Consider the following 18,626-nt stretch of genomic DNA (forward strand, 5'->3'; position numbering starts at 1 on the left):
ACTTTAATTAATTTCTTGAACTGGACCTTTTCAAGTAAAGATTTTTATATAAACCTGTGAGAATGATACTGCCACTGTCGGAATCAGAATGCCATAAGCCTATGTTGTCGTATTAGTTTACAAATTGCGAAAAACCAACTTAAATTTGAATTTCGCGGGCAGGCCCGTTTAGTGTACCTTAAGGTGTATAACGCTAGCTATACACGATCAAGTTTGCATGATACCGTAAGCGGTGTATGGCTTCAAGTATGAATGAGGTCATGTAAACTTGACCGGTTAACTTGATCGTGTATGGCTATCGTAATATTGTTGACTGTTAAAAATAGGTTTTGTATTTTATGCCAACAAAGAAATAAAACTTCAAAAAATGTAGAATAATATATACTTTTACTTGTGAAGTAATAAAATAAACATTTATCTATGATTCCATAGCTTCATTATTTTCTGTGGTGGTGGTTCCTTGCGTACGAGATCCAAAGCGATTCATAACTGTGAACAAAAATACGCATTTTAAAAATTCTGATACAAGTTTACCCTTGACTGTGATCTCCACTGGTGGTAAGTGACCAGTTTAAGAGTTTTCATCCATCAGAGGATTTAGGGGGATTTTTTTTGTGTATCGAAAAAATCTAAAAAAATCTACTAAATCTCTATGAAGAGATAAGTTAATCATAACGCCTTTAACTGAGAAAAACTGACCTATCCTGACGTCAGAATGGCTGGCCACTTTCATTATAAAATTTCTCCCTATTTATCGAGGTACTAATTATTTATTATTTGATATCAGGTACCAAATAGGTAATAAATCCTGGCATGGCTAAGGGCCGGCGCACATATGGCGGAGCGCGGCACCGCGCAGAGCAGAACATGCTCGCGAAGTTTTCTAATCGCGTGACACATTACGCGAATTTCTACCAGAGAATGCGCAAGCACGCGCGGGACTGCGCGCGGATGCGCGAGTATCCGCACGGATGCACAATTGATTTTAGATATTATTTCAATGAGGACAATGTCGATAATATTTTGACTGTGAAAAATGCGCCGGCCCTTAAACTTTCAAAAGTCTCTCGTGGTCCAGCCATCCTGACATTCAGACTTAGAGTATAATAAGCATGACCACTTTACACGAGCGTTGCTTCTGAACTGTGAATATGTAACATATAACTGACCTTGCTCACTGATGGTCAGGTCGAGCATCTCAATAAAGCGCTCCTTGTTGTCTCCGCCCACCGCTACAGAGTAGGGCGCCTCGGGACACTGCGCGGCGCATAGCACCTGGCCCACTTTACACGAGCGTTCGCTTACTTGTACCGCTTCCGAACTGTGAACAAAGCATGCTTTTTGAAGCTACTGAAGCTGTAGTTCTTTACGTCGGTAAAGAACTTCGGCTTCAGTAGCTTGAAGGATGCCGTTTAGGATGAAGACCTAAAAGGCAAAACTAATCAAATTAACTGGCTGTGCAAGTGCGTATTGTTGGTTAGATGAGTAAACGAGTACGAAGTTTTATATAATACTAGCTGATGCCCGCGACATCGTCCGCGTGGATTTGCGTTTTTCAAAATCCCGCGGGAACTCTTTGATTTTCCGGGATAAAAAGTAGCCTATGTCCTTCCCCGGGATGTATCCCAAGTCTGTACCCATTAAAATCAGTTCAGCGGTTGGGCCGTGAAAACGTAGCAGACAGACGGACAGACACTCTTTCACATTTATAATATTAGTAGGATTAGGATAATATGCACAATGCGTAAGAAGCTTAAAGGTATTCCAGCGGTCCCACGCCATTTCTGGTCTTTTTTTAACATACTTCTAAAAAATGCTCAATTCTGTTAACTCAACAACAATTTAGTGCTTGGCTGTGGCGATGATCACCTTACAAACAATGTATAGCTCAAACTGCAGAATCCACAAACTTGAGATTTTGCATGTGCATTAGAAGAAAAGATTTTGAATCACGTAATTTTTAATAATCCTAAATCAACGCCTTGCACTAATCTGTGCTGGCTCAGTGGGAACTCTTTATCGTGCCATTATGGATCTATGCGATGTCATGCAGGTCTGATAATGTAAAAGCTTTTAAAGTTACCTCGATATATCCCAAGTTTTCAACATCTGGTCTGAGCTAACAGTTATCATTAATCCAGGAACTTTTTCACTCAAAATGAGACCTGCAAAAAATCAGAAGAACCTAAGTAAAAGGAATTCTTATAATAGTTACATAATAATACAATTATAAGGAAGCAACTTACAAGTGTGAACCTAGTCTTATAGGAGTTTTCTGTTCTGTGTTAGCATGGAACTATTATTCATGATAGATCGAGATGGCAATTTTCTAGTAGGTGACATCACTTACCAGGTAATAATTGATGTCAATATTTTTTGATATGCTTGTTAACACTTATAGTCCCTAACATGAAGTGAAAATACCATAGAGCTAGAATAGACTTGGTGGAAAATATGTTAAAGCTGTATCACCTGTGACTTCTTTCTCATGTGCGCTGATGGTCCAGAGCGGTTCGTCTTGCCGGCAGTCCACGTACGCCACTTTACCCTCGTTATTACTCATCTGGTAAAAAAAAACAGGTTTGCTAGTTATTAGTCCCACGACTTTGTGTGGATTTAAGTGTTTTCATCATACCTCTCTGATTTTATTTTGTTGAAAAGGCACACAAAACAGGTTGTAACTAAAAATACTAAATATTTAAACAATGGATTAGAATGTAAGTAACAACCGCTAACATGTGTAATATTTTCTCGGATAGACGCTATATTCGTCTCCAAGATGCAAGCTATCTGTATCATATTCCTTCAAAATCAGTTAAACGGATGCATCTTTGAAAATATCTCAGAATACTAGTAAATAAGCTCATTAAGAGTTTTGTAGTAAAACCTTTTAAGGCGGCACTTCAGAGTGACTCAGATCTTTTTTTCTTAGCCTACAGCTGAGTTCTATAGAGAGTACTTTGAATTTGCTCTTAAATCTGTTCCACTTTAGCAGTCTTAAGTCTGAGAAAAATCAAAGTAAGCTCTTTAGATCTTGCTACAATGGCAGCGGGCTTATCTGAAAGGGTATATGCAGCAAGGCAACTCACAGCGAAGCAGAAGGGGTTCCGCGTGTCCCACACGACTCGCTCGATCTCGGGCAGCAGGCTCCACGCCTTGTGCGCGTCGGCGGCGCGACAGTCGCAAACGCGCGCGCGACCGTCGCACGCGCCCGACAGCAGCGTCTGCGCCTCCAGCGGGTGGAACGTTAGGGATTGCACCTACGTGAAATATAGATTAATAGATCTCTTCTTTGTCGTAACATTCTTGGCAGAGCGGCCGTGGTCATCACGAAGCGACGTTATACGCCTCATGAGCATTCGCCACTTCTCCCTGCTGGCCGATAGTCTGGTACACTCGTCAGCAGCGCCCACAGCGGATTTAATTTGGTCGGTCCATCGCGTAGGCGACCTTCCTCGCCCTCTGGTGCCCTCCACCTTGCCCTACACTACAAGACGCTCAATGGAGTCACTCTCACGCTGGGAGACATGTCCGAAGAACTTTAGTATGCGATTCTGTACTAACGCCGAAAGACGTTAATGCCGAGATTTTGGAGTTACTAGATCGTGCACCAGAAAGTGCAATGTTGGTAGACTGTCTACTAGGTGGACAGACAACACCAAAAGATACGCAGCAAGCTTTTGGATTCAGGTGTCGCAAGACGAAGACATCTCTATAAGGGACGTATGTCCAGCAATGGACTATATTGGTTGGCAATGATGATGATGATGATGCCCACGGTGGTAGATTGTTGATAGACGTTGGGGTCCTAAGGTGCAAAAATGGCGAACTTGCACCGGAAAGCGCAGCGTTGGAACATCCCCCCATTCAAATTCATATTATTTTCATTCAATTAGACTTTTACAAGTACATTTGAATCGTCAAGAGCATCTACCACTGGTTCGGAATGCCTTCCCTACCAAGAACCAGCAAGAAACTCGGCGGTTGCTCTTTTCAAAGATTTGATATACAGTATTATGCCATGTATACAAGTAATGAAAGTCCCGCGCACTGCTGGAGCGAGCCGCAGGTCAAATCCACGCTCTTTAATCATTTACATAATCTTCGATAGTATAATATGCTTTTCTCAGGAGCATAGTTTTAAATAGATTTTTTAAACTTGTTTAATGGCAAGTCCAAAATTGATTACGGAGATTTGTTATAAAAGATTGTACCCATTCCCACAATTACCTAAATTATTATTACCTATATAGTTAAAAAAACATCAAACGTGTCACATGAAGCCGCTAGATTTGGTCAGCGCAAGACCGCGGCGTGTGGAAGTCCCTACAAGAGATCTTTAGCTAGCAGTGAACATCTACCAGTTAATGATGATGATGATGATGATGAATACTGACCTTGTCTTCGAAGTAGTCTAGCTTGGTGTGTGGTGTGCACTGGTCCAAGTCCCACAGCAGCACTGTGTTGTCAGCGGAGCCACTGGCTATCACATGCCTACAACAAACTTTACTTTAAGTAGAATATTTTTTTTTTTCTTTAAATCTGGCTTTACTCTTATATTAGCCAATGTCAAGTTTGTGATATTTTCAAGTTATTGGATTTATACAAGTATGGACTCCTTCTGCGCCGGCACCCGCCGACACACGCGCGGCGCCCCTTTAGAGCGCTTCCCAGTCAGTTCCACCACCAAAAAACACCAACTAACACAAAAACCAGCCACTCTTAACAAAAAAAAAAAACACTCCAAACAAGCACAGCACGCGTTCCAGCAAACGCCATCGCAGACGAAGTCCTAAGTAGAATATATTATAAGGGCTACTAATTGATTTCAAGTTATGTTGACAGATCAGTTTTTTTTAATTTTTTTTTTAATTCAGTTAGCCCTTGACTGCAATCTCAATTGATGGTGGTAATGGTGGTGGAATGTTTTCAAAAACATTCGAAATTCGATTCGAAAACGTAGTTACGCCCATGAGTTTTTGTCTGTGTCATTCATATAGGATTACGTAACAGAGAGCTCTATACTAACTTTTCTCAGTGGAAAGATTATAGAACAGTGATTGCAAAACAAACACCAAGTTCAATCTGAAGTTGTATTTGGTTAAAGTCGTATAAACTTACGTGAAATTCCTATTCCAAGACAGATCTAGAACAGCATCTTTGTGTCCCACGCGTTTGATCTTCTTCTTTTTGTGCGGTTTCTGGCCCAGTTTGAACGCTGGCTCCAAACAGTTCTCAATGTCTAGGTCCCATACTTGGATCACTGGGTCCATACCTCCCAAGGCACACAGGTTTCCTACGAAACAATAGTTTCAGTGTGTTTTGATTGGAGCAGGCATTATTAAGCTCAGAGTCACACAGTAAGCTATAGAGAGAGCTATGCATGGAGTTAGTGTATGTAGCCGAATAAGAAATAAGGAGATCCGACTCATCGGGTGGCGAAGCTGAAAAGACAATTTAACTCAGGAACAACATAGCTTTCTACTTTTGAAAGAGTTTTCAAAATCTGTTCAGTGGTTCCGGAGATTACTTCCTAATAATAAACTTACAAACTATTCCTCTTTCGGTAAACAGCGAACAGCGATCTCTTCCAGACAATTATTATTATTCTTTTTCTTTGACAACCCCTGTACTAGTAAATACTGTATTACAGTGGGTTGACTTCTCCCGTTCCTAAGAGTTAGTTTAAATGTGTTAATATGGTGCGCTTACGTGAATTTTGTGGTATGTGTGTATGTGTGTATATGTGGAGTATGCGTGTGTGTGTTTGTGTGTTTGCGTGTGATTGTGCATTGTGTGTTGTTTATGTTGTTGTCATACTACTACTACTAATATCATACTATTTTAATCAGAAGATCCTCTGTTTCGTTATAATTTAGAACATTAAGATATTTTATTAATTGCGTTTTCAATTTATTACTTGTAAAATCTTTTAGCATTATCTTTTTGCTTATTGCGTTGTATAGTTTCTAGTCTAGTTGTTAGTCTTTATACTACAGATAAACAACTCACCAGGTTGTGGGTCGGAAGGGTCATGGCTTAACCACTCAATGCAGAGTGGAAACCACGGCAAGATGATATCATGGTGCACGTAAAATGAGCCTTCTTCCTTGTTGTAAACTGAAACAGAATATCAAATATTGAAGAATGTCATAAATCATCATTATCATCGCGTGCCTTCTTTGAAACGAAGTTTGACGATTATCATCCGAAAACCTTCTCTATCCAAAGCCACCTTTAATTCTACCTTCCCACCCTAATCTTTGGAATGAGAGTCGAGCTCCTTCCCAGTAAATTTCCAAAGAAAGCGCATGATGGTGGACATGTGAATTCTCTCTCTTTGTGGACCAATTCCAGTACCTTAAAATATTACTGATTAAATGCCTAACGCTGAGTTATTCCACTTAAATTCAAATATTTAAGTAGAGATTAAAATAATTCAATCACACAACTCAATAGTATTTAGCTTTTATTCTTCCTGCTGTATAATTCCTTCCTCATGAAATGAAATGAAATCCTCATCTCACAGGATTCCTCTATCTAGACATCCCATCAATAAACTGTATGAATGATCTTTTAATTTAAATAGGAACTAATATAAGGCAGCTTACTATAAACTTCCAATATACTGGCATCAGCCTCCACGTGTCCCACCAGCAGCAGGTTGTCATCAGGCTTGATGATGTCATCTTCTTCATCACTGTCTGGACCCTCTGTCTAAGTCATTGAAAGATTTTTTTACTTTTTAGTACTGACCTTAACTCAATGTGTGTAAAAAAATTACCTAGGCCTAACATGCAATAACATAAATAAATAAAACCAAAATTTTAAAAGTAAGTGACTTTTTTAAATATCAATACAACCCATCTCCACTAATTCAAAAATTGCTTTGCCCCAACAGGTATCCAATAATGTTATTATGTGGTCTGTGATATAAAAATTGTAAAAATCATTGTGTATAATATGTAATGTATAAATAAAAAAATGAAATCACACTAATATTATAAAGGGGAAAGTTTGTATGTGTGTGTGTGTGTGTGTGTGTGTGTGTGTGTGTGTGTGTGTGTGTGTGGTGTGTGGTGTGTGGTGTGGTGTGTGTGTGTGTGTGTGTGTGTGTGTGTGTGTGCGTGCGTGCGTGCGTGCGTGCGTGCGTGCGTGCGTGCGTGCGTGCGTGCGTGCGTGCGTGTGCGTGTGCGTGTGTGTGTGTGTGTGTGTGTGTGTGTGGGTGTGTGTGTGTGTGTGTGTGTGTGTTTGTTACTCCTTTACGCAAAAACTACTGGACGGATTGGGCTGAAATTTAGAATGGAGATAGATTATACCCTGGATTAGCACATAGGCTACTTTTTATCCCGGAAAATCAAAGAGTTCCCGAGGGAATTCCAAAAAACCTACATCCACGCGAACGAAGTCGCGGGTATCAGCCAGTGAAGAATACATCTTAAAAAAAATGTCCTGACTCATCAACTTCCAGCCCAAACCCTTGCACCTAGAAAGCTGAAATTTTGCACAGGGGTTCCTTTTATAATGAGACAAGGCTGGATATTTAGAAATTCCCAAAAATAGGAAATACAGGAATAGTAAAACAACAAAATAATACTTTTGACTTACTCTAATTTGTATATTATCACCTAAGTCGACGTTTGGCAGTGTTGCTATTGTGCCTATACCGATAGGATTATCTGGAATGGAAAGAATAAGAAATGGTAAATTGCAAAAAAAATGTAAAAATTACGTATTTAAAATTTATTTTTATTTAAACTTGGGACTCACTGGTGGTCATTTTAAAATAGGAGTTTAACATTGGATAATGATGAATGATGGCAACATTGGAAGGTCATAAATATGTCAAAGTTTATTTGGCAATTTAAAAATAAGCCACTAACTTAATTTTGAAATTGAGTGATGTCTTACTTGATTCCTCCTGGTCATAATTCTCAAAATTGAACTCATCATTGGGGTCAGCGGGAGGTGGCCTTGCATTACTGACACTCTCTCCTTCCTCATCACTCTGATCATCACCTTGTTCTGTTATCCTACAAAAACATTCATCATCAGCAACCCATCACCGGCTCACTACTGAGCACAGATCTCTTTAGATTGAGAAGGGTTTAGGCCATGGTCTACCATTCTGGCCAAGTGCAGATTGGTAACCAATCATTCTGGCCAAACGCAGAATCAGATTAGCAGACTTCACATATCTTTTTAAGAATATTATAGAAATCTCAGGCATGCAGGTTTCCTCACAATGTCTTCATTCTCCACAAGTGATATTTAATTGCATGCACATAACTCTAAAAAGTTAAAAGTGCTTGCAAGACCTCTCAACTAGGAGGCTGACATCTTAACCACTAGGCTATCAAGAGTGAGGTTACAACTATTGGCGTCACTCAGAAAAGCAGGTATTATTTAAATATTTTTATTGAATTATTGGAATGTCCTCTCAAACCAACACAAAAAACATCAGGTTCAATGTGTAGAGGTTATCCGAGAGTTTTAATCTAAACAAACTAATGCCAAAATAAATAATTTAATTAGAGCGTGATTGCTATCACATCATCTAATTATTCAGTTCACAATCCAAATACCGAAAATATGCGATATCGCTCCGAATCTCGGAAGGAGACTGAACTAAAACCTTCGAAACACCCGTATTTATGCAAGTTCAATCTTGTTGGCCTCCTAGCAACAGATTGTATGACATCGAATGAGCCAAATATCGATTTTATCAAACTACCTGCATTAGATAAATTAATAATTTTATATTATTTTTGACAACTCAAATCAATTTTTTAAAATAACCTTACACAACAATGAAACTCAGGCTGAAGACCATTCACACAGGTTAAACAGTCTAGTGATTTTTTTGCTGCTATAGATTATAATTTGGTCTGTCCAAATAGACACTTACCTTAGCTCATCCTCTGTCTGTTTAATAATATTTGCCAACTCCTCTTCAGTTAGTTCAATCTAAAACATTAAAATATAAGGAAAGTATAAGTTATAAAACGCTTTCCTTTGTAAAATATCAACCTACAGTTCAACGAGCTGGGTCTAGAATCTAGAAACTTGTACTTGCAAGTAAGTTTTGTCTACAACAAAACCGCAACTAAAGATTTTTAGTTTCACCTGGGGAAACTGGGGCAGTTAGTAATACAGTAGGTAATAAAGTTATGTAGTAATAAAATGTTTAAGTTAAATAAAATCCTAAAACGGTGGGCCGCGTTCGCTACTATAAAAATTTACCTTCTCTGGCACCGCTTTTGCAACTCCACGCCTCACAAAATGCATGCATGATACTAGGCTCACATTTGGTGTACTCCCTTCTTCCATTTTACAATATCAAAATTACAAAAAGTTAAACAAGAGGTTATTTCTTGTATTTTTGTTGTAATTCACCTGTGGTAATTCACTGTGAATTCCACATTTCTTTGACAGCACCGACCTGTTTGACAGTTTGCACCAAGGAAAGGAACATAGGAACATACCCAAAGAGTATATAATCACTATGAACGTACTCATATGACATGACGTAGTGATTATATACTCTTTGTTAGTTATCTTTGTGGTTATATATGATATTTCCAGTGCAAAGCACAGACCACGAAACCGGTGCAAGCTGCAAAGACCTTTTAAGTGTAAGGTCTTTGCCTTTGTGTAAATAAACCATAGATCATAGATGGACTTTTGTTATAGCTCTGGATTCTAGTTTTTTGTGGTCATGGACAAATGAGACAAAACCATAAATCACAGACGACTAACTAAAAATGCTAGAGACTAGAGAGGAGCTATGGAAGATAAAAAAAAATTATCACCCCACCACGGTGAGGATAGGCCATAGACAAAAATCTTTTTGTCTTTCTTTTCGTTCGATGCGAAGAGAATATTAGCAGTTTTCGCAATATTTTTGATAAAATAGATTGTCTCTGTACTCTCAATTAACAATTTTGGTGAGTTTTGTTTTGTTTTCTTGATCAAAGTCAGATACGACGTACAATAACTAATATTTTTTCGTATTTCCAGATTTCTCATTTTTTATGTAAACTGTGCCATAAACTGGTAATATTTATATTACAATATTAATTTAACTAAGTTGAAATATTTGTTGCAATTTAATAGCTTAGTAAGAACGAAATAGCTTGAAACAGGTAGTTAGTAGGTATTATTTTAGATTCGCTGTTTATTAGATCCATCTAAAAAATATATATTTTGCTAGCTTCCTATTGTTTCTAAATCTTATGTCTGTGGTTTATGTCAAAAAGGTCAAAAATCTCTTAAAATGTCAAAACACGTCAAAACTCAAGTGCATTTTAGATGTTTTTTAATGTTCTTTTTTTAATAAATCGTGAATTAATTAAACAATAATGTGTGGTTGGCAGTGATCTATGATGGGTGAACATGAGATTAACGCAGACAGCAGCGTAAATGAAGTAACTATTTTAGAATGCCGCGCATGTTTGCACATTATGAGCCCCGACGCTATTTTGTTCAATATTTTCGAGACGTGGACTCCGCCTTGGGATGGGATGGAGAATACCATCGCTGAAGACTTGGAGAAGCTTGCTAATGTGAAGGTAAGACAGGTTTTACACCATTCTTGGTGTTCCGTATCTCAAAAGGATAAAAGGAACCCATAGAGGGTCATTTCCGTGTCTGTCTGTCTCTCTGTCAAGAAACCTACAGGGTACTTCCCGTTGACCTAGAATCATAAAATTGGGCAGGTGGGTAGCTCTTATAGCACAAGTATAGAGACAAATCTGATAACCAGATTTGTGGTTACATCACAAAAAAATTTAACTGTGTAAAAATTAAGTGACGTTCTAACATTTTAAAACAAAATTTCAAAATTTTCAGGTTAAACAATCAGATAATCATTCAAAAGTAATATGCAGGACATGCTATGAGCTCTTATACAGCGCTTGCAGCTTTGCAAAGGTTGTGAAAAGAAGTGACCAAATACTTCAACAGAGGTAAACAAAACTTGTTTATAACGGCCACAATAAGAAATTCTATTCTAAACTGGTTACATTCTGGTGTGTATATCAAGGCATTTCTAACTAAACCTTGCAGACTGTTAGAATTTTGCCGAATTGGATGTCCACTTCAGATTTTGGCAATCTGAAGTGGATTTGGATGTTAGAAATTGGCTAAATTCTAACAGTTTACATGGTTGTTAGCAAAGGGCATGTGACAACTGTTTTATTAATATGTTTATGCAACTAATCTGAATGGACACCTGTAAAGAATTCTTCTCACTGTCTCTTTTACATTTATTTCTTGCTCAGTTGCTCATCATTGAGATCAATATTATGATACTGAGAAAATCATAAAACACAAAAAATTCATTCAAGCAATATTATTTCAATTGTAACAAAAATAATGTCATATACATTCCATAAGATTAATAAAATATGATATGAATATGAAAATAAATGGCAGATATATATAAATTTTTGCCAAATACAAATACAAATGGGCAGAGGGGTGGACTATGGTAAAACCCTTGTCATACTGAGAGGAGACCCATGCCCTACAGTGAGCCAAAGATGGGTTAATCACAATGAATAAATAAATAAAAATGAAATAAATAATTACATTCAATATGAAATGACTAATTCATAAACCACAAAAAATTTATACAAAACATAATATTATTGTGTCTTATCATTATATAAGTCAATGTGTTTTATTCAATTTTTTGCTCCTTACTCCTATCATTTCTTGTTTCTTACTAAGGTTCTTAGGGCAAAATCCAAAATCCATTTCTAACATAAATAAATGTTGAAAAGGAGTAAGTAAATGGTCTAGCATTGTATTACAGGTACCCTCTTGAACAAGAATTAGAGAAAAATTGGCCCAAACCAATACAAATAGACAAATCCTTTAACAGTTCTGTGCAAGAGAACTCTATGAATGTTGAAATTAAGCAGGAGGCATTATCTGACAATGAATATGATGATACTGGTAGTATTTATGAAAATGGGGATGAGTATGCTAAGCTTGATATCAAGGTGGAACCTGAGGAAATGATCCAGCAGCAACCATCAGAACAGTTTACTATCAATGGTAATTTTATATTTTAAAGGTCTAAACGCATTTGTACTATGCTGCGCGACGAGACGTGACGTGACGCGGTAGTGCCTTGTTCCATACAAATTAATATAAAGGGATATTTCCCTGTAAGCTATATTGTACCTTCTTTCATCAAAAGCAGTTCTACTGTTGGGCCGTGAAAAGCTAGCAGGCAGCCAGACAGATAGACACAATTTCGCATTTACAATATTATGAAATGAAATTATTTTGAATGAAATGAAATTATTTATTTTGCCAAAGGTGAGTTACAATAAATGAAAGTATGGAAGTACATATTGTGTAATAAATTTGTGGTTTTTGTTTTAGGGTCTTTACCATTCAATATATTGGGGACTGATATTATGACACATTTAACAAATGGAACTAGTGAAGAGGTGAGAAATTAGGAATCGATTTTACCAAACGATTCTGAACAAGGCAACTAACATAAAATCTGTCATAAAAATGTCAGATAAACTTAATTTAATTTAAAACTGTCGAAAAATTACAGATAAAATTAATTTAAAACTGTCAAATGTTAGGTCTTGAGCATAGTTTTAATTTGTAGAGTAGCACTAAAATTTTGTCTTTAATTCGAAATTCATGTTCCGTCCTTTTTAGCAATATTAAAAAAAAAATATGCAGACTCTCTAAATTTAGATGTAAAATCGAACTAACAATTTATTTTATTTGCAGTATTTACTAACGAAAATTAAGGAGGAACCGTTAAGTGAAGGCGACATAGAACCAATACATGCTGATCTTCCACTGGTGTGTTTACTGTGCGCTAAAGACTTCAACTGTGTCACTGGCCTAAAGGTAAGATACTATACAAAAAAAGGTCAAGTGCGAGTCGGATTAGAACATGAAGGGTTCTGTACCATCATACCAAAAATAACTCTTTAATTTTTTAGGGCGGTCATAATATAATATATGTTATGACCGCGATATAAGGCGGTATAATAACTGCTTGTTAACACCTCGACAAAAAATAGGGGCCTCTAATGGTAGCATCGAAACAGCTGTTCTGTTTGGCGGCCATTTGAAATAAAGACAGAAGTAACGCGAAGGTTGTTTCCGTCCTTATTTAAAAAAGATCTCTGAAGTTATTCTCAAGTTGCGACAAAAAAAGTTTATCTTTAAAAGAAAGAAAGAAAGAAAGGAAAAAAAACGTTTATTTTCACATAGACAGTTAGACCATTACATTTTAATTAAATGTATCTATACTGCTTTCCACTTTTCTAGGCCATTAAAAGCATCATTATGCTATCAAGATAAATAATATCTGTTCTTGTATAATAATGTATCCTATTGTTTTAGGCGCATGTCATCGCCCAACATTCGTACAAATCGGTAAAGAGAAAGATCAATAACTGTATATCGCCAGAAAGGAACAAAAGTAATTATGTTTGCCCTATCTGTAGACGAAGTAAGTGTTTTAGTGCATGGTATGGTAATATTGTAATTATTATTATTATGTAGCTTTATTCTTATATCTAATATTATTTAAATCCTTTGGGCCATTCCATGGTGACGGGTGTGACATTTCAACTAATTTAAAAAAAATTACAAACAAGTTTCAAAAATATTCAAATTGATTTCAAACTACGGAATATAATATAATATATAAATATCGCTCACCCTACTTTTAAATGTCACTGTTCACACTGTTAGATGTAATAATATTACGTTTTATTATGGTATTTTAATTGCGCCAATGGCAGTATCATCCTCACGGGTTTATATAAAAATCTTTACTTGAAAGGGTCCAGTTTAAGAAATTAGTTATACTATCGACTAATTTGTGAGTAACTCATGTCAAACTCATTATTTTGACTAATTTCTTAAACTAAACACTTTCAAGTAAAAATTTTTATGTAATCCTGTGAATATGATACTGCCATTGGCGGAATTAGAATGCCATAAGCCTACTTTGTCGTATTAATTTACAAATTGCGAAAAACTAAATTTGAATTTCTCGGGCAGACCCGTGTCCTTAAAATTTTATACTGTCACAAACATTCAATGAAACAGAGAAAGCCAATTTTTTTTGTTAATTTTTTTTTAGATTTCACAACATCCACAGATCTCATGGTACATGAAACGTGTCACAATAAAAGCATATGTTACGGATGTAATGAGAGTTTTGACACTTTCGAACAGTTGACTAAGCATAGCCAGTCCTGCAAAGCTATCGCTAGTCAGGAAGTCAAGAAATTGAAGACTTTGGATGACGTTCTAAGGTATGTTCTCGTATTTTTCTAGTCATTTTTACAGATTTTAATAGACAATATTTTGTTACGGAAAAGGTCATTATTATTCAGTGTAACATTATTAAGTATTTGGTTAAGGTATAATTCTTTGTCTAGCTTATGCTTGTGACTTCGTCCACGTGCACTTTCAAATGGTGTGGAAATTTCAAACTTCTATTATACCCTATTAGGTGTTGAACTTTTAAAAAATCCTTTGTTAGCAGATGTCTTCATAATAATAGCTATCTACATTCCAAATTTCAGCCCGATCCGTCCAATATTTTGAGATGTGCGTTAGTATATGAGTCAGACAGTCACCTTTTCCTTTACATCTTCTCAAGACATCATTCTTGTATGTGACACTAGCTGATACCCGCGACTTGCTTCGCGTGGATGTAGGTTTTTAAAATTCCCGTGGGAACTCTTTGATTTTCCGGGATAAAAAGTAGCCTATGTGCTAATCCAGGGTATAATCTATCTTCATTCTAAATTTCAGCCCAATCCGTCCAGTAGTAATATTATTTGGTTAGGAAATCGTGTCATAAGTTTATTTTAGATGTTTTATTTCACCTAGACCGTTTGGCTGTGTGTGTGTCGACCGCTATGCGGCTTACTTTACGCACACAAATACGTAAGCGGTTATTGGCACACCACTACTACAACCAAGGCTTAGTGGTCATCGTGAAATAGAGCGTCTGACTTCGTCTGTGTTAGCGTTTGCTGGCGGGCGTGTTGTGCCTTTTTGGAGTGTTTCTTTTTGTTAAAATTGGCCGGTTTTTGTGTTTCACTGGTGTTTTTTGATGCCGGAACTGACTGGGAAGCGCTCTAAAGGGGCGCCGTGCTTATGTCGGCGAGCGCCGGCACAGACGAAGTCCATACTTATATAGTTTCCCTAACTTGTAAATAACTACAAACTTGACATTGGCTAATCTTTGTAAAGCCAGACGAGAGAAAAAAAAAGAGCGTCTATATCAAAAAAAAATTTCAGGCCACAACCTCCAGAGCAACCTATCAAATTAAAATGCAAGCATTGTGATGAAACTTTCACGGACATGTATTATATGTCGATACATCAAATGATACACCACTCGATACCCAGTGACATGCCCGAATTGCAAGAAGATAGTGTGATGAAAATAGAGGTATTGGAGAATATATTTAGTGATGATAGTAACACACAGACTGAAGAGTGTAATAACTCGAAATGATTCATAAGAAATTAGGCACACATAGGTAATAATAATAATAATTGAAATGCATTTCAAAATAAGATTATATTATTATATCCGAGTTTTTTCAATGCTGATTTACTTTTCTTTTCAAATACCGTTGTATAGTCAAGGATAAGACCAATAATTTTTAATAACTGTGCTGTAAATGTTTCTGTAGCTTAAATTGTATGTGATAAACGGCGATTGATTTAATGTATTATTGGCAGTTGAGAAGTGAGTAACAAGTCTCAACGAAAGATATTTTCTGAAAAGCTTAAAAAGGCTAGCCCAAAAGATGAGAATTTAAAAAAAACTGATGGTTCAAAAAAATGCTATATAGGCTCAAGTTTTTTAGTGAAATTTTAGTTTGGTCCTACGCCGCAAACTTTTTAAAACATCCGGTTTTCCTTTGTTAGTTAACCACCACCAAAAAACCACTTTGTTATTTATCATTATGGGAAATAATGATAACTAACAAAGTGGTTTTTGGGGTTAGCAACTTTTAAGAAAATATTTTTAGTCACTGTCTTTCCTGGCGGAACTGATATGGTAGCTCACTTCTCAGTCGTCAAAGACTGAATCGAATGTTATTGGTGATATTTTTTAATAGAAATCTGATTTATGTATATAGGTATTATAATGCGTACAAAATGAGATCTCACTCGATATTTAAACTCTGTGTCAAAAGTTTAAAATCGTACTTTTGACATGACAGTTGACACAGAATTAAAATGGCGAATGAGTTCTCATTCTGTAGGGACTATATGCAAGTCTCATGCCCATTTGTAAAAAATGATGCTTTGTATCCCATGTCATATCTATTTGTAAATATTTTGTAATTCCGGTTGTAATGTAATGTATAATGCGTAAAATTCGAGGAAGGATTCGTCTATTTGCTGTGTCAACTGTCATGTCAAAAGTATGGTTACCCACCATGGCTCCTTGCGGTAGAATGACAGCTACAATTTCACAATCGCAGTAACCTTTGATTGGTTGACGCTCGCTCGTCATTGGCTACAATGTATTGTTGCAACAAGAATAGCACAAGTGTAAATTAAAAATTTTCAACACCCCCGACAAATCATTTTCAAATAAATAATTATGTATATCTAGGCAACGTCCATCTTGACAGCTTGACATTTGTCAATTGACACTTGAATATTATGAACCTAAGGGTTATCTAACCTTCTTTTCTACAAGAAAACTAGAAAATAGCTGATAACTTTTAAACGGCTGAACCATGTTTTTTGGATTATAGCTAAGAACACTCGATCAAGTCACCTTTCAAACAAAAAAAACTAAATTAAAATCGGTTCATTCGTTTAGGCGCTACGATGCCACAGACAGATACACAGACACAGATACACACGTCAAACTTATAACACCCCTCTTTTTGGGTCGGGGGTTAATAAATTTAGCCAATAACAACCATTGCGATTGTAATGATGATTGATGTACGTTTTACGGAATCGGATTGATTGAAATAAATGATTGATTGATTGAGCTACAGTACTAAATTGTACTTTTGACAAGACAGTCGACACATAGAGCAAATAGGCAAGTCCTTTCTCATATTTTATGCATTTATGCTGTATGTCATTTTATGTATTTACTATGTAGAGAAAAATATAAGGTTCTTTTAAGATATATTCCTGTTTTTTACTATTACCACATTCCCATCCTTTTTTAGGGAACCCTTATTGGATCACTTTGTTGTCTGTCTGTCCGTCTGTCGTGTTTGTCAAGAAAACCTATAGGGTACATCTCTAGAATCATGAAAGGCGGGTAGGTAGGTGGTATAGCACAAGTAAAGGGAAAAAATTTGAAAACGTGAATTTGTGGTTACATCACAAAAAACAATTAAAATGTGTTCATGACAAATAAATGATCCAACATTATTACAATCACAATATGATTGTAATAATGATCCAACATTATTACAATCACAATATGATTGTAATAATGTTGGATACAAGTTTTCCGGAATTGAACAGCTAGTTCAGACGGCTCAATGACGTCATCATTAAATCAACATGGCGAATCTTTGGAACTAACTAAACTAAAAAGTGAGAACAAAAACACATTAGAACATATAAATAAATTTTATTGGACATATTTACAAAGAATATTATATTTCAAGACAAAAAGAATAAATAGTAGGTGCGTACGTCTAATAGTATACATTATTTCAAACTAGAGGATGCCCGCGGCTTCGCCCGCCTGGATTTCGGTTTTTTAAATCCCGCAGGAACTCTTTGATTTTCCGGGATAAAAAGTAGCCTATGTCCTTCCCCGGGATGTAGCCCATGTCTGTACCAAATTTCATCAAAATCGGTTCAGCGGTTGGGCCGTGAAAACGTAGCAGACAGACAGACAGACACACTTTCGCATTTATAATATTAGTATGGATAAAAAATATTTCATATTGTATTTGCTTTCCACAGCCTTTTATGTCTCAGATATAATTTGGACAGAATTGGTAATATTATAGGTCTAAAAGTTTGTAATACGTCAGTAATACTGTTCAATTGATAGATTAAGTAACTCGGTTTTAAGTTGGTGTTTTATAAAAATATGCATGACAAAGGAAATCACTATTGTATTGTCATTGTTGGTAGGGTAGTAGGTATAGGTACCTAATAAGCCACATCAAAATCCATAGATGAAGAATTCGTTTTATTGAACTAAAAATCCAGTCTTTATCCTAATAGCTGCAGTACGAATTCGGACAATGCCTTTGACGAATTATATTGGCCAACGTGCAAACGATGCTTGCGAAATGCGTCACAATCCTTTGATGTTTGTCAGAAAACCCATAACAAGTCGCGTGCAGAAAATGTACATCAACTACATTGGCCGAGTGGGATGGCTAATGTGTACTAGGCCTTTAAAAATATTTAGATCATTTTTTAAAATTCATCAAATTCGATTCAAATCTAATTTTTTGCACCACAATCGTTAAAGTGTACAAATATTTCCTAGATTTTTCCATATAATATTAAGATTATATTATAGATATATGGAATGTCGCAAAATATAATTTAACTTCTTTATATATATTTAATAGCACAAAATATAATACAGCCTGTCAAAG

At 36.3% G+C, this 18,626-nt stretch overlaps 2 protein-coding genes across 4 annotated transcripts; one reads left to right on the forward strand and one right to left on the reverse strand.

Moving 5' to 3' along the window:
* Positions 1-366: 366 nt before the first annotated feature.
* LOC123864381 (periodic tryptophan protein 1 homolog) lies at positions 367-9,444 on the reverse strand. Its single transcript, XM_045904772.1, has 13 exons — positions 9,244-9,444; positions 8,909-8,967; positions 7,912-8,033; positions 7,609-7,679; positions 6,612-6,717; positions 6,013-6,120; positions 5,122-5,296; positions 4,398-4,494; positions 3,090-3,260; positions 2,473-2,563; positions 2,084-2,165; positions 1,170-1,321; positions 367-489 (listed from the first exon to the last, which is right to left on the reverse strand). The coding sequence occupies exons 1-13, from the start codon at positions 9,328-9,330 to the stop codon at positions 419-421; spliced, it is 1,392 nt and encodes a 463-aa protein (XP_045760728.1). The 5' UTR covers positions 9,331-9,444; the 3' UTR covers positions 367-418.
* A 388-nt stretch (positions 9,445-9,832) lies between these two features.
* LOC123864388 (zinc finger protein 354C-like) lies at positions 9,833-16,561 on the forward strand. Of its 3 annotated transcripts, XM_045904781.1 has the most exons (9): positions 9,833-9,947; positions 10,377-10,571; positions 10,852-10,967; positions 11,819-12,063; positions 12,397-12,464; positions 12,766-12,888; positions 13,390-13,498; positions 14,138-14,312; positions 15,310-16,561. In XM_045904781.1, exons 2-9 carry the CDS (start codon positions 10,383-10,385, stop codon positions 15,527-15,529), a joined length of 1,245 nt encoding a protein of 414 aa, XP_045760737.1. In that variant the 5' UTR covers positions 9,833-9,947; positions 10,377-10,382; the 3' UTR covers positions 15,530-16,561. The 3 variants fall into 3 exon arrangements, with proteins under 3 accessions (XP_045760737.1, XP_045760739.1, XP_045760736.1); XM_045904783.1 differs by lacking the exon at positions 9,833-9,947 and having other exon boundaries at positions 10,247-10,571; positions 13,390-13,468; XM_045904780.1 differs by lacking the exon at positions 9,833-9,947 and having other exon boundaries at positions 10,249-10,571.
* Positions 16,562-18,626: the final 2,065 nt, after the last annotated feature.

This window comes from Maniola jurtina, chromosome 4, assembly GCF_905333055.1.
Source record: "Maniola jurtina chromosome 4, ilManJurt1.1, whole genome shotgun sequence".
NCBI lineage: Eukaryota > Metazoa > Arthropoda > Insecta > Lepidoptera > Nymphalidae > Maniola > Maniola jurtina.